Here is a 23415-nt window from a genome sequence, read left to right on the forward strand (position 1 = left end):
GCTCCCTTAGTTCCTCGCCCCGAGCTCTTTGCGCATGCGCAGACTCCGCGCCACCGCCGTTCCTCATCCCCTTGGTGCGCAATGCGCATGCGCATACTAGCTCCCGCTTGCCATCAATCACCCCCGTGCGTATTGCGCATGCGCAAACCCAGTACCTCGTTCCTCGCCCCCAGCTCGCGTTGCGCATGCGCGTATCGCTCCACCGCCGCGCTTCATACCCGGCGCCAATCGCGCATGCGCGTGCTGCACTGCCGCTCGCAGACTCCGCTCCCCGCTGCTCCCGCCCTGCGCGCACTGCGCATGCGCAGACTCCGCTCCCCGCCGTTCCTTCCCTGTGCGCACTGCGCATGCGCAGCGTCCTCCTCGCCCCCCCCCCCCCCCCCCGCTCCCGCGCGCCGTTCTTCGCCCCCCCCGCCGCCTTGCGGTGCGGCTGCGCGGTGCGGGCCGGGGGGGCGGCTCGGGATGAGCGTGCTGCTACCGAACATGGCGGACTTCGACACCATCTACGAGCTGGAGGAGGAGGAGGAAGAAGAGGAAGAAGAGGAGGAGGAGGAAGAGTCCGAGCCGGTGGTACGGAGCCAGGAGCTGCCCCGGCCCCGCGACGCGCCCGATCCCGTAGCGGTGCGGGGCGCCGGGCACATCACCGTGTAAGGAGGGGGCGCCGGCGGGCGGGCACGTGGGCCGGGAGGGCGAGGGGCAGGAGCACCGCGAGCCCCGTCCCTTCTGCGCCCGATCCCCCTGTGCCCGATCCCCCTCATCCCCCCTGTGCCCGATCCCCCTCATCCCCCCTGTGCCCGATCCCCCTCATTCCCCCTGTGCCCGATCCCCCTCATTCCCCCTGTGCCCGATCCCCCTCATTCCCCCTGTGCCCGATCCCCCTCATTCCCCCTGTGCCCGATCCCTCTCATCCCCCCTGTGCCCGATCCCCCTCATTCCCCCTGTGCCCGATCCCCCTCATTCCCCCTGTGCCCGATCCCTCTCATCCCCCCTGTGTCCGATCCCCCTCATCCCCCCTGTGTCCGATCCTCCCCGTCCCCTCTGTCCCTGCTCCCCCCGGTCCCCTCTGTCCCTGCTCCCCCCATCCCCTCTGTGCCCGCTCCCCCCATCCCCTCTATCCCCACTTCCCCGTCCATTCTGTGCTATTCCTAACAGGTTAAAGCAGCAAAGTCCGCCTTTCCCAGTCTCCCCAGTCTCCCCAGACCCTGAAGGAACCCTGAGGGAACCCTGAGGTGCAGCCGGTGTGGGGGCAGCAGCCGTGTCAGCCCTGGCTGTACTTGTTCCAACCCATCCATTAGATAAAAGCGACCACCCTGTGGAGTGGGACCTGCCGTCCCGCAGGCTTTCTCTGTCCCGACTGGGCCACAGACCCCACTCTGCACTGCGGAGCGGCTCACGGCCGGGGCAGTGGGATCCTCTCCAGACTTTCTCAGCTTGGTTTAGGTTCAGTGTTTTTGTCACTAGAACGCAACACGACCCAGATGTTCGCTACTCATTAAACAGCGAAGCGTGTGGCCTTATACAGGATGTTTACTTGTAGGGATTTTCTCCTGCGAGTGGAGGACTTGCTATAACAAAGCACATCCCTAACAAGCCGCTGGTTACAATCGTTTTCCTGGCAGGGAGGGAGGTGCTGGAAATTTGTGTTGTGTTGACCCCCTAGGCTTATGTGGCTGTGGGTCTGTCCCTGGGCTGCGTAAAGAAGTGCCTGTTTTGCTCTGTGAATAGGTGCAGTGGGATCTAGCTACCCACAGCAAACACACGGGGTGGGGAAGGCTTTCTCGTCCTAAGAGAACTAACGTTGGATTTGGTGCTGTGTCTGTCACGTCAGTCTGATAAACCAGGCTCATGCCAGTGGGTCGCTGCTCTGCGCACCACAGTTTACTTGCTTGTGTGGATGGAACTTCCTCTTGTCCTCGCCCCAAACAGCATGTGGCCTGATGAAAGGGGGGTGTAACGCAAGCAAAATGACCAGGATACCCCACATCCATTCAATTACAGACCCGACTTTAGCACTAAACCATAAAAAATGTTACACGCTTACTTGCTTTATCTGCTGTGGTGCTTTTTGTGTATTAGTGGTGTTCCTTAAAGTTCCTTCTTGGCTCCAGCATCTCTTGGGGATGGGCAGGAGCACTTCCAAGAACTTTGTCAACCAGTGATGTCTGCATCAAAAGAAAGTGATACTTGTAAATGATGAGCTAGCACATGTGCCCTTGCAACTACTTGAGCCGAATTCCCATCCGCTTTGTTTTCCCTTTCTTCCACCCCTCCCAGCTCTCTTCCTGCAACAGGTACATGCCTGAGTGATAGGACGCAGCTTTTATCCTTTCAGGACATATTTTTAAATCTCCTATTTATAAAAACAGTTAGTCACTGTTATTGATAAAATGCAGATAAACCCCTGGACACCACAGCACATCATTCTAACCTCCTTATAACGTGGGAAATATTTTGCCTCCTAAAGAATTCCTGCTTAGTATGTATGACGTCTGAAATTCTGTCGCTTTTTGATCACACAGATGCTGCTGCTTTTGAGATCAGTTGGCTTCAGAAGCAGCCTGTTCTAGTTATCAAAGTGAGATACGTCATCCAGTAAAACTTGTGTGTGTTTTCTGAACCCATCTGGAACATCACTGATAACTTCTGTCTTGACAGGTCAGACACTCTTAATAAAAAAATAAAGAAGAATAGAAAAGCTGTTAATTCTTAAAAAGCCATTGCTTTCATTGGATTTTTGTTTCAGATGCCTTCTGTTCCTCTTCTGACTCTGGCCTTTGTGGATACCTTTGGTATATAGAAAAGGGATAATTCTCTGATTCCAACATCACCTTCTGGCCCAGCTTTTCATGTAAAGTCCTCTTAGACAACTCCCAAATTAGAAGATTCAAACTCTGTATTAATTTCTTGCACAACCTGATCAGTGAGCTGCTCACCCTAACAGAGCTCTGCAGCAGAGTCCAGCAGGGCTAAATATAGATTCCAAGAATCTTCTGAGGGTTTTTAGCAGGATCTTGCTTTTTCCACTGACCATTTTGCTAACTCTTATCTCCATGCATGGTAAGAGCGATCATGTAAAGCATACTTATTCTGTTTTACTCAGAGAGTGAGAATGTGTGAGAGCAGTTACCAAAATTTACTCTCATCTTGTTCAATGCTCTTTCAGTCTGGAAGATCCTTACTTTGAAAAAATTAACTGTCATGTTTATTGTTTTCAGAAAGCTTTTGAGTTTTAGCACTGAGAAATTATTAGAACCTAATAAATGTCTTTTCTTTGCTTCTGAAATTGTGTTTTAATGAGTTCTAAACCCATTATTCTCCGTTTCTTGCATAGTTGAGATGGTTCTGGTTGGGGTGTCCAAATATCTCAACATAAACATTTTTAGTGAAGGCTGAGTCATACGCCCACCCAAGCAACAGCAATAACTTTCAAGAAACAGAGTGGCAGACAAACTCTAGCTTGGTTTAAGTTTTTATTTTATCTGATGTAATTTGTCCATGTCATTAAGTCCATGTGAATGGGTAGTGATGAGGCAGTGAAATGGCCGTTAAATGTATTTTTGCCTTTAATGTGCTGCTTGTGATTCTTGCTAAAGTCTGCAAACCTCCTGGTTTTGATATAAGTTCTATTATATTTTCTTGAGGAGTGACTTGGGGAATCCACAGTCCTGGTGCAGATTGGGGAAGGCAGGGAAAAGCTAGGTGCTCTCAATTGGGATAAGATGGCACTTGATTGTTGCCTGATATTACTCCATCTTCCACTTATTTAAAATAGCAAATTACCTCAGCCTTCCTCTAGGTACAAAAAACTTAGGTTTCCAAAACATCATCCATGGGTAAGGATGCTCCAGTAGTTCTGTTGGCTTCATAGGAAAAGGGCCTGGGCTGGGAAAAGGGCCTGCTGGACAAGGCTAAGATGATTCCTTATGAAGAACAGTGTGTAGGAACAGAGTTCGGCTGTTCCAGACAGGCTACGCTTAGCCTGGATTAGGTGTGGGGAAAGGAGGCAGCAGAGCCTGTTGTCTGAGAGTTGACTGAACAGGTTTAGCTTGTGTCATCTGGTCAGACTCATTACTGTCCATAAACACAGAGGTGGGATAAACAAGAACTGTTCAAGGCAAAAGGAAAAGAGAGGTGAAGCACCTGTAAACGGTGTGTTCTTGATAAGAGAGATATATCTTCCTCATTCCATACCTCCCTATGCTTTGTAAATCAGGGGAGAGAATTTACAATGTGGTGCCTGTTGCAGCTGGGGTTTCCAGCTGATTGGTTCAGGGTGTTCCTTGCAGTCTGTGATTTCTGTAGGATTTAGGAATATGTCTTACTACAGCTCCATATGAGAAATTACGTTCTGTCTGCTTTACAAATGGGGGAAAAAGATGACAGGACTTGTCTGTGGCCGTACATTCAAACATGGAAAGAGAGACTGAAAGAAGTAGAAAGTGAGGCCATCCTAGTTCTGTTCCATTGTTTTGTGCCTATAGGCAACAGTGCTTTGCTTTTGGAGATGTTTGTCATCCAGCAAGACAATTGCTACCACAGTCTATGAGTGACTTCCCTGAATGTCTAACTGTTGGGCTTGGGGCAGCTTTCCTGAGGAGCCGGAGAACCAGCCCAGAAGCAACCTGCCACCAACTGATTTTTTTTTAAATCATTTAAAGGACAGGTTCTGCAATTTATTTTATGTAGCAATTTTTAAATATACTGATTTTTAGACCACGTCATAGGCCAAATCATGCTAGATCATTAGTCTGTTGCAGAAGGTCTAAGGAAGTTACTTATCTCTTAATCAGGATGTTATTGCATTACATATTCTAAGAATGCATCAGTACTTTTACAGAGTTCCTAGCAAAGCTGTAGAACTGCACAACAGCTCTAACGTTTCTAAGAACATAATTTCTAAAAAACATGAAGACTCCAGGGAGACCTTAGAGCAGCTTCCAGCGCTGAAAGGGGCTCCGGGAAAGCTGGGGAGGGGCTCTTGGTCAGGGAGGGCAGGGAGAGGTTGAGGAGGGAGTAGTTTTTAGCTGAAAGAGACTGAGATGAGATCTCAGGAAGAAATGTTTTGGTGTGAGGGTGGGGAGGCCCTGGCCCAGGTTGCCCAGGGCAGTGGTGGCTGCCCCATCCCTGGAGGTGTTCAGGGCCAGGTTGGATGGGGCTTGGAGCCCCTGATCCAGTGGGAAGTGTCCCTGCCCATGGTAGGGGGTGGAACTGGATGGGTTTTCAGTCCCTTTTTTATTTGGTTCTTGAATTTCCCCTCTCTAATAGGAGTTAACTGTTTCTGAGCTGTGTGGCGGATGGTCTCAAGGACAGTCTGTAAGAGCTCCGGAGACCCTTCCGTAAAGCTGTGCTGATGACCAGCAGCGATGCTGCCTGCACGCAGTGTCAGTGCAGCATGGTGATGTTTTCAGTATAGCCAAGAGCTTTCATGTCCTTCCAGCCGTTTGCAGGTGTCAGTGTAAAAAGATGCATTTCTGTTACTGAAAGGAATGTTTTGGCAGTTGATAAAAGTTTTGGATTTTAAATGTTTCGTGACATTAGCAGCCTTCAAACTGAACATGAAATACATTGAGGTCTTTTACTAGATGTACATCACAAAGCACTAATCTGTAATTCTCTGTGGAAATTGGCGGTGCAGTGGGGATTTTAATGAGCCTCTGTGACCAGTGAGGTAAAAGACACTACATGTGGCTTAGGCTGTTTTTGAAGTTTAAATCATTGAAGGCCAGAAGAGTGTTCTGGGTATATGCTAGTACATGTTTGCAATCTCGTTTTCTTTTGCTATTTCCTAAGCATCTGCTCCTGGCCACTGTAAGAGTCCATGTTCTGGGCCAGGGGAGCTTTGGCATCATTTAGTGGAGTTACTCTGTATGGGTAGAGCAAAAGATTCTGTGGTTTACCTGAGCTTCCCAGGAGTTAATATATTATGTTTTCTGATTGCTACAACTTTTTGATGGTTTTGGGCAGTTTCATTGCTGATTGACAGAAGAGTCCATGTCCCTCAAACTAAGCTTGTGTCTGCGTATAGTGTTGGTCTTCTTTAAGACTGAAAAGATTACCTCACTGCTCTCCAGGCCTCCTCAAAAATTAATACATAGTGTAACAAATTTGGAAGATTTCAGCTTAAAAAGAAAAGCTATGAAATGTGGAGGCTGACTTAGCACATTGCGTTCTTAGAGAATGGAAATGTGCTTGTATGATGTAACCTTTGTGCTTGCCCAAAATCTTACTGGCTTCACTGTTCGATTTTTGTAGTACCAATTTCACACCAGGGCTTTCCAGTTCACTGGAATGTGTATTAGTCCCTGCTATGCCGACGATGTTCAGGTCATACCCATTTGCTGCCAGAAACCTTTCGGTGAAAACGTGTTGGATGGAACCAACTCAAATAAGTGGGAATTGATTACAGTGCTTATGATAGCTCAAGAGACAAAGCTTGAGAGACTCTTCAATTAAAATCTACTCTTTAGGGTTTTTTTTAATGTTTTACCCACCTTGTGCTCCAATAGCTGCTCCTCACCGGAGTCAGGGCTCTGACTTGAATTGGAGAACTTGCTTGGACTGCACCAGGATTGTGGTCAACGTTTTAATTAGCTTTCTGGAGTTCTAAAGACAGCGCAAGTTCTTTCAGTATGCTCCTCTCTTCTTCAAGGTTTATTTTACATTTTTGTATCCTTGTAAACAAGTGACGTTGATTCAGATTCACAGACTTGGCATTACAGGCATTACTATACAGACAGGTCTGTCTGTATAGTGATGGGAACTGGTGATGTTCCAGCAATACCAATGTCTAAGGAGTGCTTCAGGTGTCAGTTTGACTCAAAGTAAATAGTGTCTCTCCAGAAGGTTTGTTTCTGCAATAAATTCTCCAGCACCAAGTGGATTTGTGCTCCTCTTTTCATCTGTGATCCTCACTCAGGAGATAACACACTGTATTTAACTTTACAAACTGAACATTAAGCTCTGTTCGCATGTAAAGATTGTAGCTGCCAGTCCAGCTGCTGCTGTATTTTGTTAAATTGCTGGATTGCAAAGGTTAAAGGTGTCAGGTGAGGTACAGGGGATGGAAAATCCAAGTTTGTGCTCTGCAGAAGCTGGCAGGCTTAGCATTAGAAGCTGGTTAACTTCTTCCCTACTTGCGTACTTTAAATAAAATAAAGAATTCACGTGAGCCTGCGCTGTCAGTGTCCTGCAGAACTGCAGCACTAGCTTTTTGGAAACTCCACTTGGTTCCATAGGTTTGGAGGCAGTGGTAGCACAGGTTTACAGGCAAAGCCCAACTCCCTGTAGGTTTCACTGGTTATAACGGCGTTACCTCTTGCTAAAAACCAGTAACATTGCAATGAAGAACAGTCACAGCCATACCTAAGACTTAATTTTCTTGAAGTTCATAGTTGTTTTAAACTGTTCTTTGTGTAAGCTCTTACATGCTTTGTGTGAGAGAATTTAACTTGGCCCAAAGCTTTTTTTAAAAAATACATGGTTTTAAATTTCTAAGACAATGATGAACAGGTTCATTATCTGTTGCATGTGAATAAATTGCATGAATAAGAAAAATAGCAGTAAAAGGATTATTGACCCTAGAGAACGCCAAGATTGAAACTTACTGCCATTGAATCATAAAAATCATTGCGCTTTTAGCAACTTGAAGTTATTGCAGTAAGGTAACGAGCTATAATTGTGTGTCTTGTAAATGACCTAACGAATGACACACAAGACTTTGTGTAAACCTAGATTAAAGCTCACAAAACAATGTAAATGTAAGGGCAAGAGAAATTAATAGTTGGGGTTTTTTAAGTACAAAATCTTTTTTTTTTGTGAAGGGAAACAAAATAAGTTAGGTGGAATATATTTTGTTTGTCTCTTTTGTTTTCAAGGTTTGGCTTGAGCAACAAGTTTGATACAGAATTTCCTTCTGTTCTGACAGGGAAGGTAAGTGTGTGATTAAACTGTTCTTTTAAATGGGAAGATCCCCCACGTGCAGTGGTTTCTCTGTTACAAATACGTGCTCCTGAATCCTCAGGGCAGTGGAGGCCAGGAGACTGGGATTACCTGTACAAACCAGCTGGTTTGATGACCTGTCCTTAAGGTGTACTTTGAGACAAGAAAAGAATGATTTGCAGTGATTGCTGTCACTATTAACGTTCTAAACACAGAGAAGCTCAACATGGCAACTGCATGAAAGCAGCACTCGCTGCAGCTGGCTGTGTAGCTGTCTGGAGATTGTGTGAATTAAATCACGTCAAACAGCAGACCTCTCTAATGCCTCTGTCAAGCCTTGAGTTTGTATTTAGACACATGTCTGGAACAGAATCTTTTCTCTGAAGCTTTAAGGAACAAAACATTGTGTTAAACCTATGGATTAGGTAGGTTTCTTGTACATTTTTAAGAAATAAAAGAATTGCTTAGTTCTGAAAATTAGTCCCTTGCTTTCTCTGGAGTTGTATCACTTTCCTAAATGCAACATTAATAAATATTCATTTGTAGCTTTTAAATAATGAAATCCTGTAACAAAGTTCTTGGTTACTGTTCTGAATTCTTTTCATAATGGCATTTTATTTTTAAGACTTCAACAATTTGAATTATTTTTCTTTTGGACTTATCCTTTCTACTGTTTCACTCTCTGATGCTTTTCTTTTCCTTCATTTTGTTTTCAAGATGCCTTGTGTATCTTTTCCAGAATTTGTGAGGGAAAAGTGTATTTGGCTCCTACTGCTTTCTGTAATGTCACACCACACAGCTACACTGCCTCTGCAGTAGCTGTTGAGCCATGTTAGCAATGTACTGAAATGCAGCTGGATGGCATCTCCTGCTTCTGCCAAATCCATCTGGGGTTTTTCTCCTTCATTTTCACCTGAGTATAATGAGGAAAATCATAGAATCATAGAATAGTTTGGGTTGGAAGGGACCTTAAAGCACATCCAGTTCCTCTCCCTGCCATGGGCAGGGACACCTCCCACTGGATCAGGGGCTCCAAGCCCCATCCAGCCTGGCCTTGAACACCCCCAGGGATGGGGCAGCCACCACTGCTCTGGGCAGCCTGGGCCAGGGCCTCACCACTACCAGCATGAAGAAATTCCTCTTTATGTCCAGCCTAAACCTGCCCCTCTCCAGTTTATACCCATTGCCCCTCATCCTATCACCACAAGCCTTTGTAAAAAGTCTGTCCCTCCCCAGCTTTCTTGTAGCCCCTTCAGGTACTGGAAGGTCGCTATAAGGTCTCCTTGGAGCCTTCTCTTCTCCAGGCTGAACAAGCCCAACTCTCTCTGTCTGTCCTTGCAATGGGAGGTGCTCCAGCCCTCATCATCCTTGTAGCCTCCTCTGGACCCGTTCCAACAGCTCCGTCTCCTTGTTGTGTTGAGAATTCCAGAACTGGATACAACACTCCAGATGAGGTCTCACAAGAGAGGAATAGATGGGCAGAATCCCCTCCCTCATTTCTTTTGATGCAGCCCAGGACATGGTTGGTTTCTGGGCTGTGAGTGCACATTGCCGGCTCATACTGAGCTTCTCATCAATCAGCACCCCAAGTCCTTCTCCGCGGGGTTTCTCAATCACATCATTCCTCATCCTGTATTGAAACCACAGATTGCCCTTACCCAGGTGTAGGACCTTGCACTTGTCCAGCTTTTTTTATCAGCAGTACAGTTTTAAAGCAGGTTGCTGTTCAGAGTTTTCAGTTGTGAAAGGCAGCCTGGGAACTCCGGCCTTGCTTCAGAATCCCACTGAGCTCCAAAGGAAGAGTCTTACTGATCATGCCTGATGCACGGGCTGGGGATCACACCATTTGCATTGCTCTGCCTCACACATCTGAGGTTTATTGTTCTCTGGGAAGGACTTCCCGATCACTGAGAAGCCATAGGATGCTTTTTGGAATTAACAAATCTTGTTATTGGTAACTGTTAGTCAAGTTTTTCGTTGTTATAAATAAGCCATATAAAAAATACCTAGCAGGAAATGTTAAAGTGTAATTAGATATATATATGATTTCAGTTCTTTCTGTCTCTATGAAACATATTTGCATGTATTAAAGAAACCCAACAAAACCCAGACCCCCAAACCTAAACTTGTAAGTAGCAGCATCAGTGCCTGTCACATTTCCCATTTGGTTGTTCTCCTCCTGTTAAATAGACAGTGAACAAAAGTTTAATTAGGGTTCAGTGGACTGCTTGGACTTCATTTAGCAAAGAGAGGAGGGAGGGAGTTCTGTTCTTCTACTTGGCATTTACCCTTCTCATTCTATCGATCTCATCAGCAACAGCGTAACTCCTGTGCAAGGCCGTGCTGTGTCCATGTGTGCTGCTCCTGTTGAGAGCCTTGACACCCTCTTGGCTTTTCCTCCCATGTGGACCTGAGGGGCTTTCAGAGTAAGAAGACCTTGAAAATAAATTGGTTCCCTTTTGTGAGGGAAAACCACCAATCGAATGAGGTAGTAAACACACTTTTTTTACTGCCTGTCATACGCTCCCGTGGAAGACATTAAAAAACACAGCTGTAGGTTTTTTGGTTTTTAATACTTTCATGAATTGCAAGAAATAAATCGTTTGCTTCTTCCACTGAATGTGGCAGTCAGTCATCTTTATTGCAGTTGAATACGAGAACTCAGTCAGTTGTTCCCGGTATAATTCACAATAATAAGCATTGTAGTCAGCTGATACACCACATTAAGACCTTTTCCTGTTCTTAAAAGACAAATTTTTACATTTTATGGAATCACAATTTATGAAAAGCATAGTGACAGTTTATATTAACAATTTGTGATTAAAACCCTTACTGTGAACTTGCATCAGTGCACAGGTAGCATGAGGCAGTGTTAGACTTTATTCCCAGGGTCTATGTAACGTGAAGTTTAACAGTTTGTTGTTCGCTCTGAGTTGGTATTGTTAATATATCCCATCTGCTGTTGGAGAGTAAAAGATGAGGCCATCAGGCAGGGCTGATTTCTCTGTGATATTGTTTTTCTTTTTAACAAATGCAGGTGAAGATCTGGGTTTTGAAACATGGGATGGAAACTTATCCAATGCTTGATATTCTACGTCGATAGAACTATCTGGCTACACCTTTCTCCCCAAAGCATTAGCTTTTGAGGTTTGTGCCACTGTGTAGTCTTAGGAATTTACTGAAGCTTCCTGCCCCTCTCTTTGTCCATCTGCATAACCCTCTGCTGATTTTCCTTTTTTTAAATTCTGAAACGCCTCTCCTCTTAACCCCTCTCCCTTACCACTTCGTATCCCAGTCTTTAGACTGAATAGTTACTGGAATTTATCCTGGAGCTAAGATGCATGTAATTGCATCTTAAATATTTAATTGAGAAGTGTTTGTTGCTTTTTTGGTGAATGTGTATATTTGAGGATAAAACATAGACAATAAAACAGTAAAGGAGAGGGAAATATCGGGTAGGTCAGATATTGTTTCTAGCTACATTGACTTAGTATTCCTCTTGCAGGATGGGATGCAAGCGTCATCTGATTTATAAATACAGACCTGGGCTTTCTAACTGTGTACTTTTCAATGGCACATTTTAAGAAAAGCAATATTTTACTGTTAATAATGTGATTGGACTTCAGCCTAGACTGAAATTCTGTGCGCTACTGTTTTATAGGATTATTAATTCTTTCAAAACAAGCATTTAAAAGCTTTTAACAAAGTGCTCTTTGTGATATATGGCACAATAGCTCAGAGTGCTCCAGGTGACAAGAAGAGGATAGAGGCAGTGAACTTTAAGGAAGCCGGTGGTGCTTCCTGCCCTGATGTTAACACAGCGAGGGTCCCATACAGAGATTACTGTGTGGCACAGAGAAATGTGAGCCATAAAATGTGGTCTTGGCACTATGATCCCATCGCAGCATGTGATTGATAGCGGTTTGTGATCATGATGACTGAAGGAGAAAGATCAGGCCTGCTGGGCTTTGCTCGCTCCCTTCCTGTGTCTGTAGATTCTCTTGCATCCTGTTGTAAAATATTATGACACCCTCTCCTTCCCTTTTATGTTTTCTTCCCCTCCCTTAAAGACCTGAAAGGAACTGGTGTCCCTTTACAAGGTGTACGCCCAGCCAGGAGCTATGTACTTATCTCATTCTTTTCCAGACCCAGACAAATTCTCCCAGAGACTTCCCAGAAATGCTCAAACTCGACTTTCTTAGGGAGCTGGCTTTGTGCAGGAGGCACTGTGAACTCTGTTTGTTTGGAATACATTAGTAATTTCATATCTACCTTTCAGTATCTCTACCTGCAAGAAAGGTGAGATTTAAAGTTATGCCAGAAAGTTCTTTGGTGGCTCTTTCATCTGGATACTGTTTTATTATTGAATTAGAACAGTTATTTTATTTACAGATACATCGTTCTTTGTCACTGTGTAACAGTGCTTAACTGTTACTGAACTGTAAACTGAGAGCCACAAATCTGTGTTTCGCTCATGTTTACACAGAATGAGGCTTACCTTGGTCACCATCCCTTTTTTTTGCAAATGAGGTTTGTTGTTGACTGACAGAAATGTTTATTGTGACTACATTTCCTAAAACAAGAAATAGATATGGTAGTTTGGGTTAGTCAAAACCATCTTAAGGAATTTCATGTCATCTTTCAGTCCAGAGATTCAGTTTTTCATGGAAGCGTTTGAGGCATCAGCAGGCAGTAGTGGTGCTTTCATAATCCCCTGTTATGGGAAACATCATACCAAAATTCCTGAAATGGACATTTTCTCTGTTTCTTGGTGGTATCCAGTGCTGGTTTCTAGATTAGCCGCTGGCAGTCTTACATCCTACAGGCAGGTGATCCTTCAACATTGTTCTTATAAAATCACTTTGAGCCTGATGTGAACAGGGGCTGCTTTAAAAGTGGCACAGAAATAGAGGATTTCACCATCCCCACACTTTCTTATTAGGTCTCAAATTTTTCTGCCAGCTGTGATCTAAGAATTCAGTTGACTTCTCTCATCTTGGTTGTTCTCCCTGATGATAAGGTTTCTTCACGTTAAACTAAGACCTGGTTCCATTGTCTTTGGGAACTCTGTGCAGCTGTGTTTTGGAGTTGGAGTGCAGTGGTGTCAAGGTCCAGTAAATTTTGTGTCTAACAGAGAAGGAAACATTCTCTTTTCTTTCTGGGATTCGTTGCCAAAGTACTTGTGGGATCAAGAAAAATGACTTATTTTTGTCTTTCCAGTAAGACTGCACTGCAAAGCTCACTCCTGCGTTGAAGGTGACATGGCCTTGTTTGTGTGCATCTCGTAGTGTGGGGTCCTAAATACAGGAGCCAGCACTGCTAAAGTACAACCTTCTGTTTGAGATATGTGCAAGCACAGGCCAGTTTGTCACCTTACAGAGATTTTTATCCTGCCCATTAAAATGATCCAATACATATGATTTGGGGCGATTGCCATTTTGTTTCAATTTTCCCCCCAACTACGATGTCTGTTGTAAAATCTGTTTTAAAGTTGATGTTCCAGCCAGTCTAAAGAACATTTTTACTTGCTCTGTTTATATATGTAAAAAGAAATATAAGCAAGTCTATTTTATGCTGGCGGGGAAGGGGAGAAGTCTGTGTAATTTCAGAAGAAATAACTTTGTGTTCTTATTAATTCCTGCTATCAAATAGTCACTGTGCTAAATGATGTTCTTGTATGATGAACTGTAGGCCTGGCTGCTGTAGAACCCAGCTGCCCTTTGACTCTGCTGCCTGGTGGGCTGAATGGCCAGGAAACAGATGGTGGATTTATTTACTCCCTTTCCTGCGATATTTTAACCAACTTAGCTCTCATGAATAGGCGGAGGTAGCAGCGTCCTCTTCATTTCCTGTCCCATAGTTCTTCTCCTTTGGTGAAAAGAGCCTTTGTCATGAAGTAAATGCTTTTGTTGTTGCTGTTGCCCTTGTTTGCAGAATGAAGTGGGCAGAGTTGGGTTTGCTGGGTTGGAAGGATTGTGCAGTAATCGCACAGCTTTGTATACACTCTTAATTTTAGGGGTTTTTCCCTTTTACAACCTTGAGTCTGATGTTGGATCAGGTTATTCTGCTTTGTGCGTTTGGATGTGGCCTGTGTTACAGTTCAAAGTGCCATCTTGGAGTCAGTGCCACAAATCCAGGTTTGTCATGTCAGATGGTGGTTATTTAGGTTCTGTAGAGAGGTGAGGGACCTGGGCCGTGGAAATGGGTAAGTTCTCACACTCTCCTGTAAGAAACATGCTGCTATTGGAGAAGGGAGCTTATTGCTGACAGCAGATGTAGTTCCGCACTGTGACTGCAGTGGTAATGGATCCACAGTGTTTGTTTGAGTAAGCTCTGCTGAGTATTCTGTAATTTAAATAGTTCTATCAGCAGCTGGACTCTACTCATAATCCTGGATAAAGATGCATTTCTTTGCCTTGGCTACAATCCTGTATATGTCTTTCTGGGCTTCCCTGTTTTAGGAAGCCGCTATAAGTGACCTTGTGGATATGGACCACATTAGGAGTTTATTTGTGGGTAGAGGGACACCTTTTTCCAGGCACAGTGTAGACTTGCATTGGTATGAAATTTGGACAATATTCTCCTTTTTTTTCTATGTGATATCTCAGTGTTTTTATTGCAAAGCTTCCCAGCATTCCCTTGGAAACCAGATATTTGCCATTCTTCTGTTTGGTTGGGCGGCGTAGCCAGTGCACGTGTTGGGGAGCGGTGCCCCACTGTGAGTGTTTGGGGCCACTGTGTTATCAGGACACTGGATTTATCACTGGTGCAATAGATAAGGACGATGCTGTTCGTCTCAGCAATGTGTAGCTTTCTCATGCAAGTTTTTGCAAAGCACGCACCGTAAATCAGTTTGTTACAGGCAAGCGACGGTTGGGCGAGGAGTGTTTTGGAGGATGGGCCCATATTATACAAAAGGGTTTGGTTTTGCTTGCATGTTAACATGTAGGGGCAGTCATTGAGAAATTGCACCCGTCCTAGCTTTCCACTGATTTTTAGCGCTTCCGTTGCAGGTCGCCCCAGAAGAATTCAAGACCAGCATCAGCCGCGTGAATGCCTGTTTGAGGAAAAATCTCCCTGTCAATGTGAAGTGGCTGCTGTGCGGCTGCCTGTGCTGCTGCTGCACGCTGGGCTGCAGCCTCTGGCCCGTCGTCTGTCTTAACAAAAGAGTGAGTACGCATTTCGTTCATTTTATTCTGTTTAGTTTGCAATTACTGATAACATGAACTACTGTTTGATAGTATCATCTCTGTTTCAAACCCCTTTTTTGTCTCACTTGCATTCAGAAGGTTTTTCTGATTTTCATTCTGTAGAAAACAGAAAAAAATACATTTGGTAATGAAGTAAATTATACCAAATTACCCATTGAATGAATAATCTTACGAGTAGTTGATCTCATCTCTGTTCAAAGAACAGAATGGAGTGTTTGATAAGCTGAACTTTCAGGATTTCTAAAGGTCTAAGAACTGAATTGAATGAGTGCAGAACTGGCCATTGACCTTCAAAGACTGCCTGGACTGGAATGAAAATTACTTTTCACACCCCCACTCTACCCCAATAAATATGTTTTTAAATTGAAAATTACTTTTTGGTCTGTAATAGGTACCGTAACATTTCTGAGCTGTTGTTTGACATATTTTGCTGTAGTGTTTGTGTTAAGAACAAACACAAATTTGTTTTCTGTTCAGCAAGTTTAAAGATTCTTAGGTTTTTGGGAGGGGATTATCCAACAGAAGTTTCACAACCCTTCTAATCAGGTCCAAGTTAAAAATTCTGAAGAGAGCTTTGTCAAAATCAAGGAAACGTGATCCAAATTACCTGTAGGGTTTACGTTTGGAATTGGTTCATCACATCTGTAAATGCTTAGGAAATCTATAAAGATGCAGTGTGATGTGTTCTTTGCAGCTACACAGCTTGTAAGACTTGTCACCATAAAATCTTATTACCCACCAAGGTAAATAGGACGTAGGCGCACTAGGGAAAAAAACTCTCACGCTTGTCAATTTAATTACAGGAAAAGATCTCAGGTCAAAGTCTGCTAAAAAAGTAACACTTCTGGCTGTTCAGAGTTTATGGTCTTCAATAAAATAAAGCAAAACCAAGGAATAGGCACAGAGAAAATAAACCAGGTGTGTTTTGCCAAATTTTCCAACTTGCCCAAGAAAATCACAGTTGTATTGGCTGGCATTGAGGTTTTGGTTAAACAGAAATGAAATGCACCAAAGGCACAATGTTACCACGTTGAACTGGTGGTGGCTGAAGCCTGTGTCACTAAATAGTCGCAGGACTTATAGCTCATTTTAACCACCTTTGAACATTGGCATTGCAGAGTATACTTGACATACACAGATGGAATGTTTGCAGGTTTAAACCCATAGAATCATAGAATGGTTTGGGTTGGAAGGGACTGTGAAATTCATCTAGTGGGCTGCAGTGAGCAGGGCCATCTTCAACCAAATCAGGTTGTTCAGAGCCCCAAATATTCCTGTGCTTGTGAAAATCTAAATGCGTGCCCATGTGGTGGGGTAGTGCTAATGCAGTTCTCAAGGGTACAAGTAATGTGTATCAGGTCAGAGTAGGGAAGGTGGTGTTCTTTCTGTCGGTATGGTTGCATACATGTAGAAGCAATTTGATCACTCTAACGAGATTAATATGGTTCTCAATTTTCTCTCATGGTGGGTTGAACCCAGCCAGCAACCCACCAGCCGCTCTCTTACTGACCGCCCCCTAGGTGAGGAGGGGGAGAATCAGGAAAGCGAAAGTCCGAAAACCTCATGTGTCGAGAAAAAAACAGCTTAATGAGTGAAGGGGAGAAAGGGAGGAAAACTCAAGGCAGATAGGCCCCTCACCACCTCCCACCAGCAGACTGGTGCCAGCCTGCCTCTGGGCAAGGGGTGAGCGTTGTTGCTGAGCATGGTGGTATGTGGCGTGGAAAATCCCTTTGGTCAGTGCTGCTTAGGAATAGCTCAAATGTTGATGTGGTATCAACACTGTTCTAATCATAGATCTCAAACACAGCACCACACAGGCTGCTGTGGAGAAAATTACTTCAGCCCAGCCAGTCGCCATACACTCGCCTGGCAACAAAAGAGCTATTATGAGATCCAAAGGCTGGAGTATTAAACTAAGACACTGAAACCAGAAACAACGTGTACTTTTTAATTCAAAGGACAGCTTTGTCAGTGGAAAGACTTAAAAAGAAGTGGTAGGCTCTCCACCATTAAATCTTTGTTGGAGGACTGGATAGCTTTGAATCTCTTTTTAGTGAGATGCCAGTAGCTCACCAATCCTTACTAGTTTTAGCAAAGGAACTGGTGGGTTCCGTTGTGGGAACTAGAGCAGATCATCACAGTGGACTTTTTGTGACCTTAAAAGTCACCAAAACTCCAACAAATCTTCTCCTCCTCCGTAGCTGTGGAAAGAGCAGAACATGAAGGTCATATGCACTTTAGTATCCAAGAGTTGAAAATACAGGTGCTGTTTGTTGTGAGCTGCAGTTCTGTGGTGGGGAGGTTTTTTCAGGACTTGGGTAACAATTACGTTAAGAAAACCTGGCAGTTCCATGTACGTAAACACCATGTTGTCAGCAGACCACCTGCAAGTGGGAGATTCTTTGATGGCTTGGCTGTGGTAGGCAAAAACACTGAATTCAAAGTATCTCTTACTCATTGAGTGTGTTCTGGGAAGGCTGCAATTCTAAGGTAACAAAAAACCCAAAGAGGTGTGCATTTTTTTTTCTGAAGCAGATCTGATGGTGAGGAGTGGGGAGTTGAAATGGTAGAACTTTCCTCTATATAGTTTTTCCTTTGCTTGGTTCTACTTTTGTAAAAACTAATTTATTTTAAGTTAATTTAAGCCAGAAATGCAACAGCAAGGTATTCTGGATGAGGCTGGCTACTGAACCATTTATAATATAGTTTTGGCTTACTTTTTAGACTAGAAGATCAATTCAGAAGTTATTAGAATGGGAAAACAACAGACTATATCATAAGGTAAGAAAAGCTAGAGTGCTTATTTCCTTCAGCTTTAAGAATAGTAATTTTTTTTTACATAGAATTGTAGAACAGTTTGGGTCAGAAGGGACCTGAAAGCCCATCCAGTTCCAACCCCGCTGCCATGGGCAGGGGCACCTCCCACTGGACCAGGGGCTCCAAGCCCCATCCAGCCTGGCCCTGAACACCTCCCTACCCTCATCATGAAAATAATTGGCACGTGGGAATTCTACAGTCTTGCTATAATATCACACTTTATACTGATCTTAAACATGTCTCTGGTTTGTTCCAGATCCTAATAATTTGATATTACTAATGCTTGTTATGTTCCTCATCAAGGCAATGCTGTGGTGTGCATTAATCCTTTGATAATTCTATTCTTAGCTTGGTTTGCACTGGAAGCTGAGTAAAAGGAAATGTGAAACTAGCAATATGATGGAATATGTAAGTATTGCTTCTAGTACTTACTTGGTGTTCGACAAACCTATGATTTTACAGAGAAAAACCTTACCTTACCAGACCACCGCCTGTCCAAAAAACCCCTCAGGAGAAGACGCAGTACACGCACAAAGGCTGCTTTTAACAAGAGCAGCCATGACACATGTGGAGGCTTAGAATTCACACCACTAACCATGTCTTCTCTTGGTAACAATTGTACATTTGCCCTGCAGACATGCTGGTTTGAGCTGTAATTTGTAACGAGGCGCATGCACTGGGACTGTGTGCGTTGGTGTGAGTCCCACACCAGTCTGTAGCTCTTTAAAGCTTATCCACCTGTCCCATCAGTATTCGTAATTACTATGATTAAAGTTCTTTGTGCAGAAATACTGCTGTAAAAGTAGTGTGGGGTTGGTCTGGATCTTTTTTTTTTTCCTTTTGCTAGATAGGAATTTCCTAAAGTTTTAACCAAGACAGTCGATGTAGGAAACCAGAAATCAAAATATTTTAGTGGTCCTACTACTCCCCTGGCTGCTTTCATGTATGGCCAAGGAGATTGTGTAGATTTGAAGGAAAACACACACCCCAAAACAGTCAATGGTCCTGAAGCCCTGTGGTGCAAGATGACTGACACCTCTGCCCTGTTATTATGGAAAATACTCCCCTCCCCTGCCAAATATTCCCCTGCCCTGCCAAATATCTCAGACGTGTTTAGTTCTATGTATGAGCTAATGTCGTATGGAAATTGTGCTGAATGTTTGAACTTCTTTGTCACTGTGTTCTATTCTTGTCTTTCTCTCTCCTTCAACAGGTAATATTAATAGAGTTCTTACCAAAATATCCCATATTTCGACCTGACTGAGGAACAGCGTTTGATCTCTCATGTTACCTGTCATTTTCTACCCTTAGTGCCTTGTAGATGATTTTGGAAAGAAGATGGTCTACGTTGCTGTGACTTAAAAATGTTCTTCAATAGAATATCTTCCTTGCTATGTTACTTTCTTTTGTTAAGAAGAGAACAATTTGCACATTTTTTTTATGTTAACTGAGGCTTCTACGTTGCACTCTGAAATTTTGACATTAACTGATATAGTTGCCACTAGGGATCTAACGTCAGTGCTGCTTAAACTTGTTCTGAGCATGCTGCCTTATTAATTTCTATACTTGCCGTTCTCAAACACGCATCCCAATACCGTGTCATACTGTATTCCATTCTAAATGTCGCAATCTTATAAACCCTCAGTAGAAATGTCCAGGTAAGCGTCTAGTAGTAATGATTTCAGTATAACTTGCTCGCATAGGACTTGCAATCAACAGCACTGGTTTTGTCCTGCACTTTGCAAAATCATCATTTACGTTAGGGGGTTAATTGTTTTACCCACTCTGGATTTGTAAATATTGTCTCTTTGCATAATGTACAGTGTGGTATGCCAAGGTTTACAGAATGTACTGTAGCTCTTACTCTGTTGCCAACAGCCTGAGGTTGTTTTGTCCATCACATTTGCTGACACCCCCTAAATGTACAGACCCCCTCACCTGCCGGTTTCATGGTAAAGCCATAACGAGTTTGTACATACTACCAGATGTGTAGGGCGCAGTTGCACTTTGTTTAGTAAACACATGAAAAATGCATAGCATTTCTGTCTTTTTTTGAGTATTTCAGGTGTTTGTAGCACCTGGAACAGGAAGCCTGACTACAGGGCACCTTTGAAAAAGCTGCATCTGTGGGGTAAATGGCGGCTGCTGTTGGCAAAGTATCTTACAGCCCCTTTTTGAGTTAGGAATACCTGGATGTCGAGTTTTGCTTTGTTTTTAGGTAAGGAAAAAAAATTCATAATCTGAGACCTTTGATACTAAGGAGAGAAATAGGGAACAGCCAAGTAAAAGGTGAAATAACACTTCGGGTTTTTTGTGTAGCGCTTCAGCACTGCAACAGTTGAGTGACACAGCATCTTTCCCAATGGGAATACGCATTCTCTAAGTCCAAATGGTGTCCCAGAAGCTGCCGATGGGAGAAAACAGGCAGTTGAAAGGTTTCGTGCCTGTTTGGGTGCTCATGCACAGTCTGTCTTGCGGAATTCACAAGGGTTTTTGGACTCCTCACTGTTTGCCTGATCTCCCTGAGGGAAGTAATTGCAGAAAGGCCTCCTGTGGTGGCAGGCCTGAGCAAGACCACTTGAGAATAGTAAGCAAATTGCTGCAAGTTCCCTCCCTTTTCTAACTAGAAATTAGAAATCAGAAAAGAAAGAGCAGATGACTAAGTATCTGCAAGGTGTGAGGAATATCATCTTCCTAGGTGACCAGGAATTCCTTTGCAGCAGGTAGACTCCTTGTGACACCACCCCAAGTTGCTTTATACATTTCAGGGTCACTTGGGATTTCCTCTGAATGTATTTGCATCTTTTCAGTGTGCAATATTCTATTAAAATGCAGTATTTGTAAGACTCTTACGTTCTAATAACTGTCATAGGCCAGATTCCTGGTATGCAGTGTTACAGAGGGCCAGTTTTAATGCAAGTTTTGACTTGGAATCAAAGTCCGTGTTGCTCTTACTATGTGGCTGAGGGGAGTCAGCCTCTAGCACTTGCAGGGGCTACGAGTCACAAACTGAAGCTTCGGGTTCGTAAATCTGCGTACGTAGTGCAGAGGTTTCATTTGGTGACGCCTAAGTGTGTGATTGCATTTGTAACTTAATAAAAAAACTAGTTTTGCTTGAATTTGACATTAGCTACACCTTGCAGCTCAGATTTCCATCACAGAATCAAGCAACGTGTTCTCACCAGTTTATCTTTATTAGGATAGTGTTAACTCGAAGCAAAGAAAACACTTAATGGCAGAAAAATGCACTGTAAACCCAAACCGAATTAGCACACCAAATTCTTTGTATTGCCCTTCCAAATAAATTTCTGCAGTAAGTGAAGGGAACTCAGCTGAATTAACAGAGGAATGGGAATTTCTAACTGTCATGCCAGAACTTTGCTAGTAATTTTCTTTTCCTTTGTGTAAGAAACTCAAGAAATCTCAGCAGGTTCTTGTTTTCTTCTCTATGTGACTGTATTTTCAACGTGTTCTTTTCCAACTGAGAGAGCGGGCAAGCCGAAGGGAAGCGCTGGTGATTGCCAGCAGTGAGTGCTGAGCAGCCGGCAGTCTCGCTGCTAAAAGAAATCCTCCTGCGGTCTGTGCTGACTTTGTGGTGTTCGATCCAGCCGTTCTCCCTCGGACCTGCCATGTTTCTGCAAGGTGCTGTGCCAGGCTGAGAGAACACCCAGAGCTCCAGGAGACCCCAGCCCCTCGGGGCTGCTCCCAGCCCCCCTGTGCTGCAGTGGGACCAGAGGTCCACAGCACAACAAGGTTGTGCCTTGGCTTTCCCACACCCAACCCTTCTTCATCCCCTGCCCGTGGGCCTGAGCGCATCCAGTGCTGCAGCAGATTGTCTGCCCCAGGCACCACAAGGGACTCGGCACAGGATGTTCGTTTTCAAAGTTTACATTTAAAGTATGTAAATTCTATATGTTTTACTTTGTCTTTAATTGTTAATTGTGTAGTCTTCAAACCACGCAAGGGTCTCTTCTCTTTGTGCTTTAAATGACATCTAAATAGGTGACAATAAAGCAACTAGTAAAGAGTACAAGAGTCAAACCTACCACTTAGAGTAAGCTCCATGCTTTAAGAAGTAGATAATTTGCATTACAGTGCAAAGCCAGCAGACAGTATTATATTTGCATCTGAAGGACAGCGTTTTGGTAGCTCATGTAATGGTGAAGGCAGCTGTAAGTGCTGCTGCAAACGGTGCACTTCCGTGCTGCCTACAGGTTCTTCTTGGCCTGGGCTGCCCTTTGCTTTAAGAGAAAACCATTCAGCAGTTAATTGTATCTCACAAGGCTGACAATCTCATTTTTGACAATGAGAAGTCAGCGTGAATTGGTAAACCTATTTATGGACGATATTTGTTAATGAGAGAAAGAATTTGTAGCCATCTAGCAGAGATTAATGTTAGCAAAGTGTAGTGGAAGTAGGAAAGGAAGTGCCTTGGCTGGTTCCAACAAAGGAGAAAGACTGAGGAGAAAAGGGAACAAATAATCATCCACGGTGTGAGTTTGCAGCAGGTTTTTAAAAGCAGTTACTGGCTACCAAATCAATCTTTAATTTTTGATATAAACATGCTGACACTCTTTTATTTTTATCTAGGAGGTATTTGGGCTTGTATCTAGTAAGATTTTGTATCAAAGGAGAGGGAAGTATTAAAGGATGTATTAAAGTACTACAGGAGAGCAGCAGAGCTCGTCTGCTGCTTCCCCACCTGCATCATGAAGTTGTTTTGCCATAGGAGGACAAAAGCAGCATTCTAAGGCATGCACAGACAAGCCTAGGAAGTGTGAATTCAGCTGTAGGTGGGTGGCTTTAAAATAGAAAATATTTTTACTAAATCTGGTGTGGTCTTGATAAAACAAAACAGTTCCTCTGCTTTCCTTGATAGATACAAAACTCCACATGCAAACCCATGAATATGTGCTTGGTATAGTTTACCACATTGTTTGTCAACACACTACCATTGGAGCAATAAAAATGTCAAGCTATTAATATTCAATGTAAATAATTTCTCATTTTAGTAAGTGATGTTATGTGATTCTTCTGCCTTTGTTTTCTGCTGTTGGTGTTCTGATGGTGTTGTAACATTACTTGTATTGCCTAAGAAAAGTGGGTTTGTTTCAGCTGTATGAAACTTTGTGTTCATAACACTTTCATTCTGTTTACAAGTGAACGGCCACTTTTCTAATGGGACCTCACATCTGGGGAGTTGGTTTTTTTTTAATTAAAATAAAATGCTAACAGAGCTTGCTTTCTACAATTGACTGCACTGCTTTTGCCATTAAAAGAAGCTGGAAGTCAGACACTTTTAATCACTCTGAGATGTTTTTCTTTAAAGATAAAAACCTTTGAACAGTGCAGTGTGTTTATGGAAAATCCCCTTCTGCATCTCCCTGGCGTGGCGTGCTGATCAGCCGTGCAGGGAATGGCGATAGCGGTGGGATTTCCAATAGGAAAA

General features: G+C 43.6%; 1 protein-coding gene across 1 annotated transcript; it reads left to right on the top strand.

Moving 5' to 3' along the window:
* The first annotated feature begins 398 nt into the window (after window positions 1–398).
* CHIC1 (cysteine rich hydrophobic domain 1) lies at window positions 399–22949 on the top strand. The gene is made up of 6 exons (XM_069867929.1): window positions 399–647; window positions 7875–7929; window positions 14952–15107; window positions 17874–17930; window positions 18315–18374; window positions 19180–22949. The coding sequence occupies exons 1-6, from the start codon at window positions 463–465 to the stop codon at window positions 19228–19230; spliced, it is 564 nt and encodes a 187-aa protein (XP_069724030.1). The 5' UTR covers window positions 399–462; the 3' UTR covers window positions 19231–22949.
* The last annotated feature ends 466 nt before the right edge of the window (window positions 22950–23415 follow it).

This window comes from Phaenicophaeus curvirostris, chromosome 13, assembly GCF_032191515.1.
Source record: "Phaenicophaeus curvirostris isolate KB17595 chromosome 13, BPBGC_Pcur_1.0, whole genome shotgun sequence".
NCBI classification, from domain to species: Eukaryota; Metazoa; Chordata; class Aves; order Cuculiformes; family Cuculidae; genus Phaenicophaeus; species Phaenicophaeus curvirostris.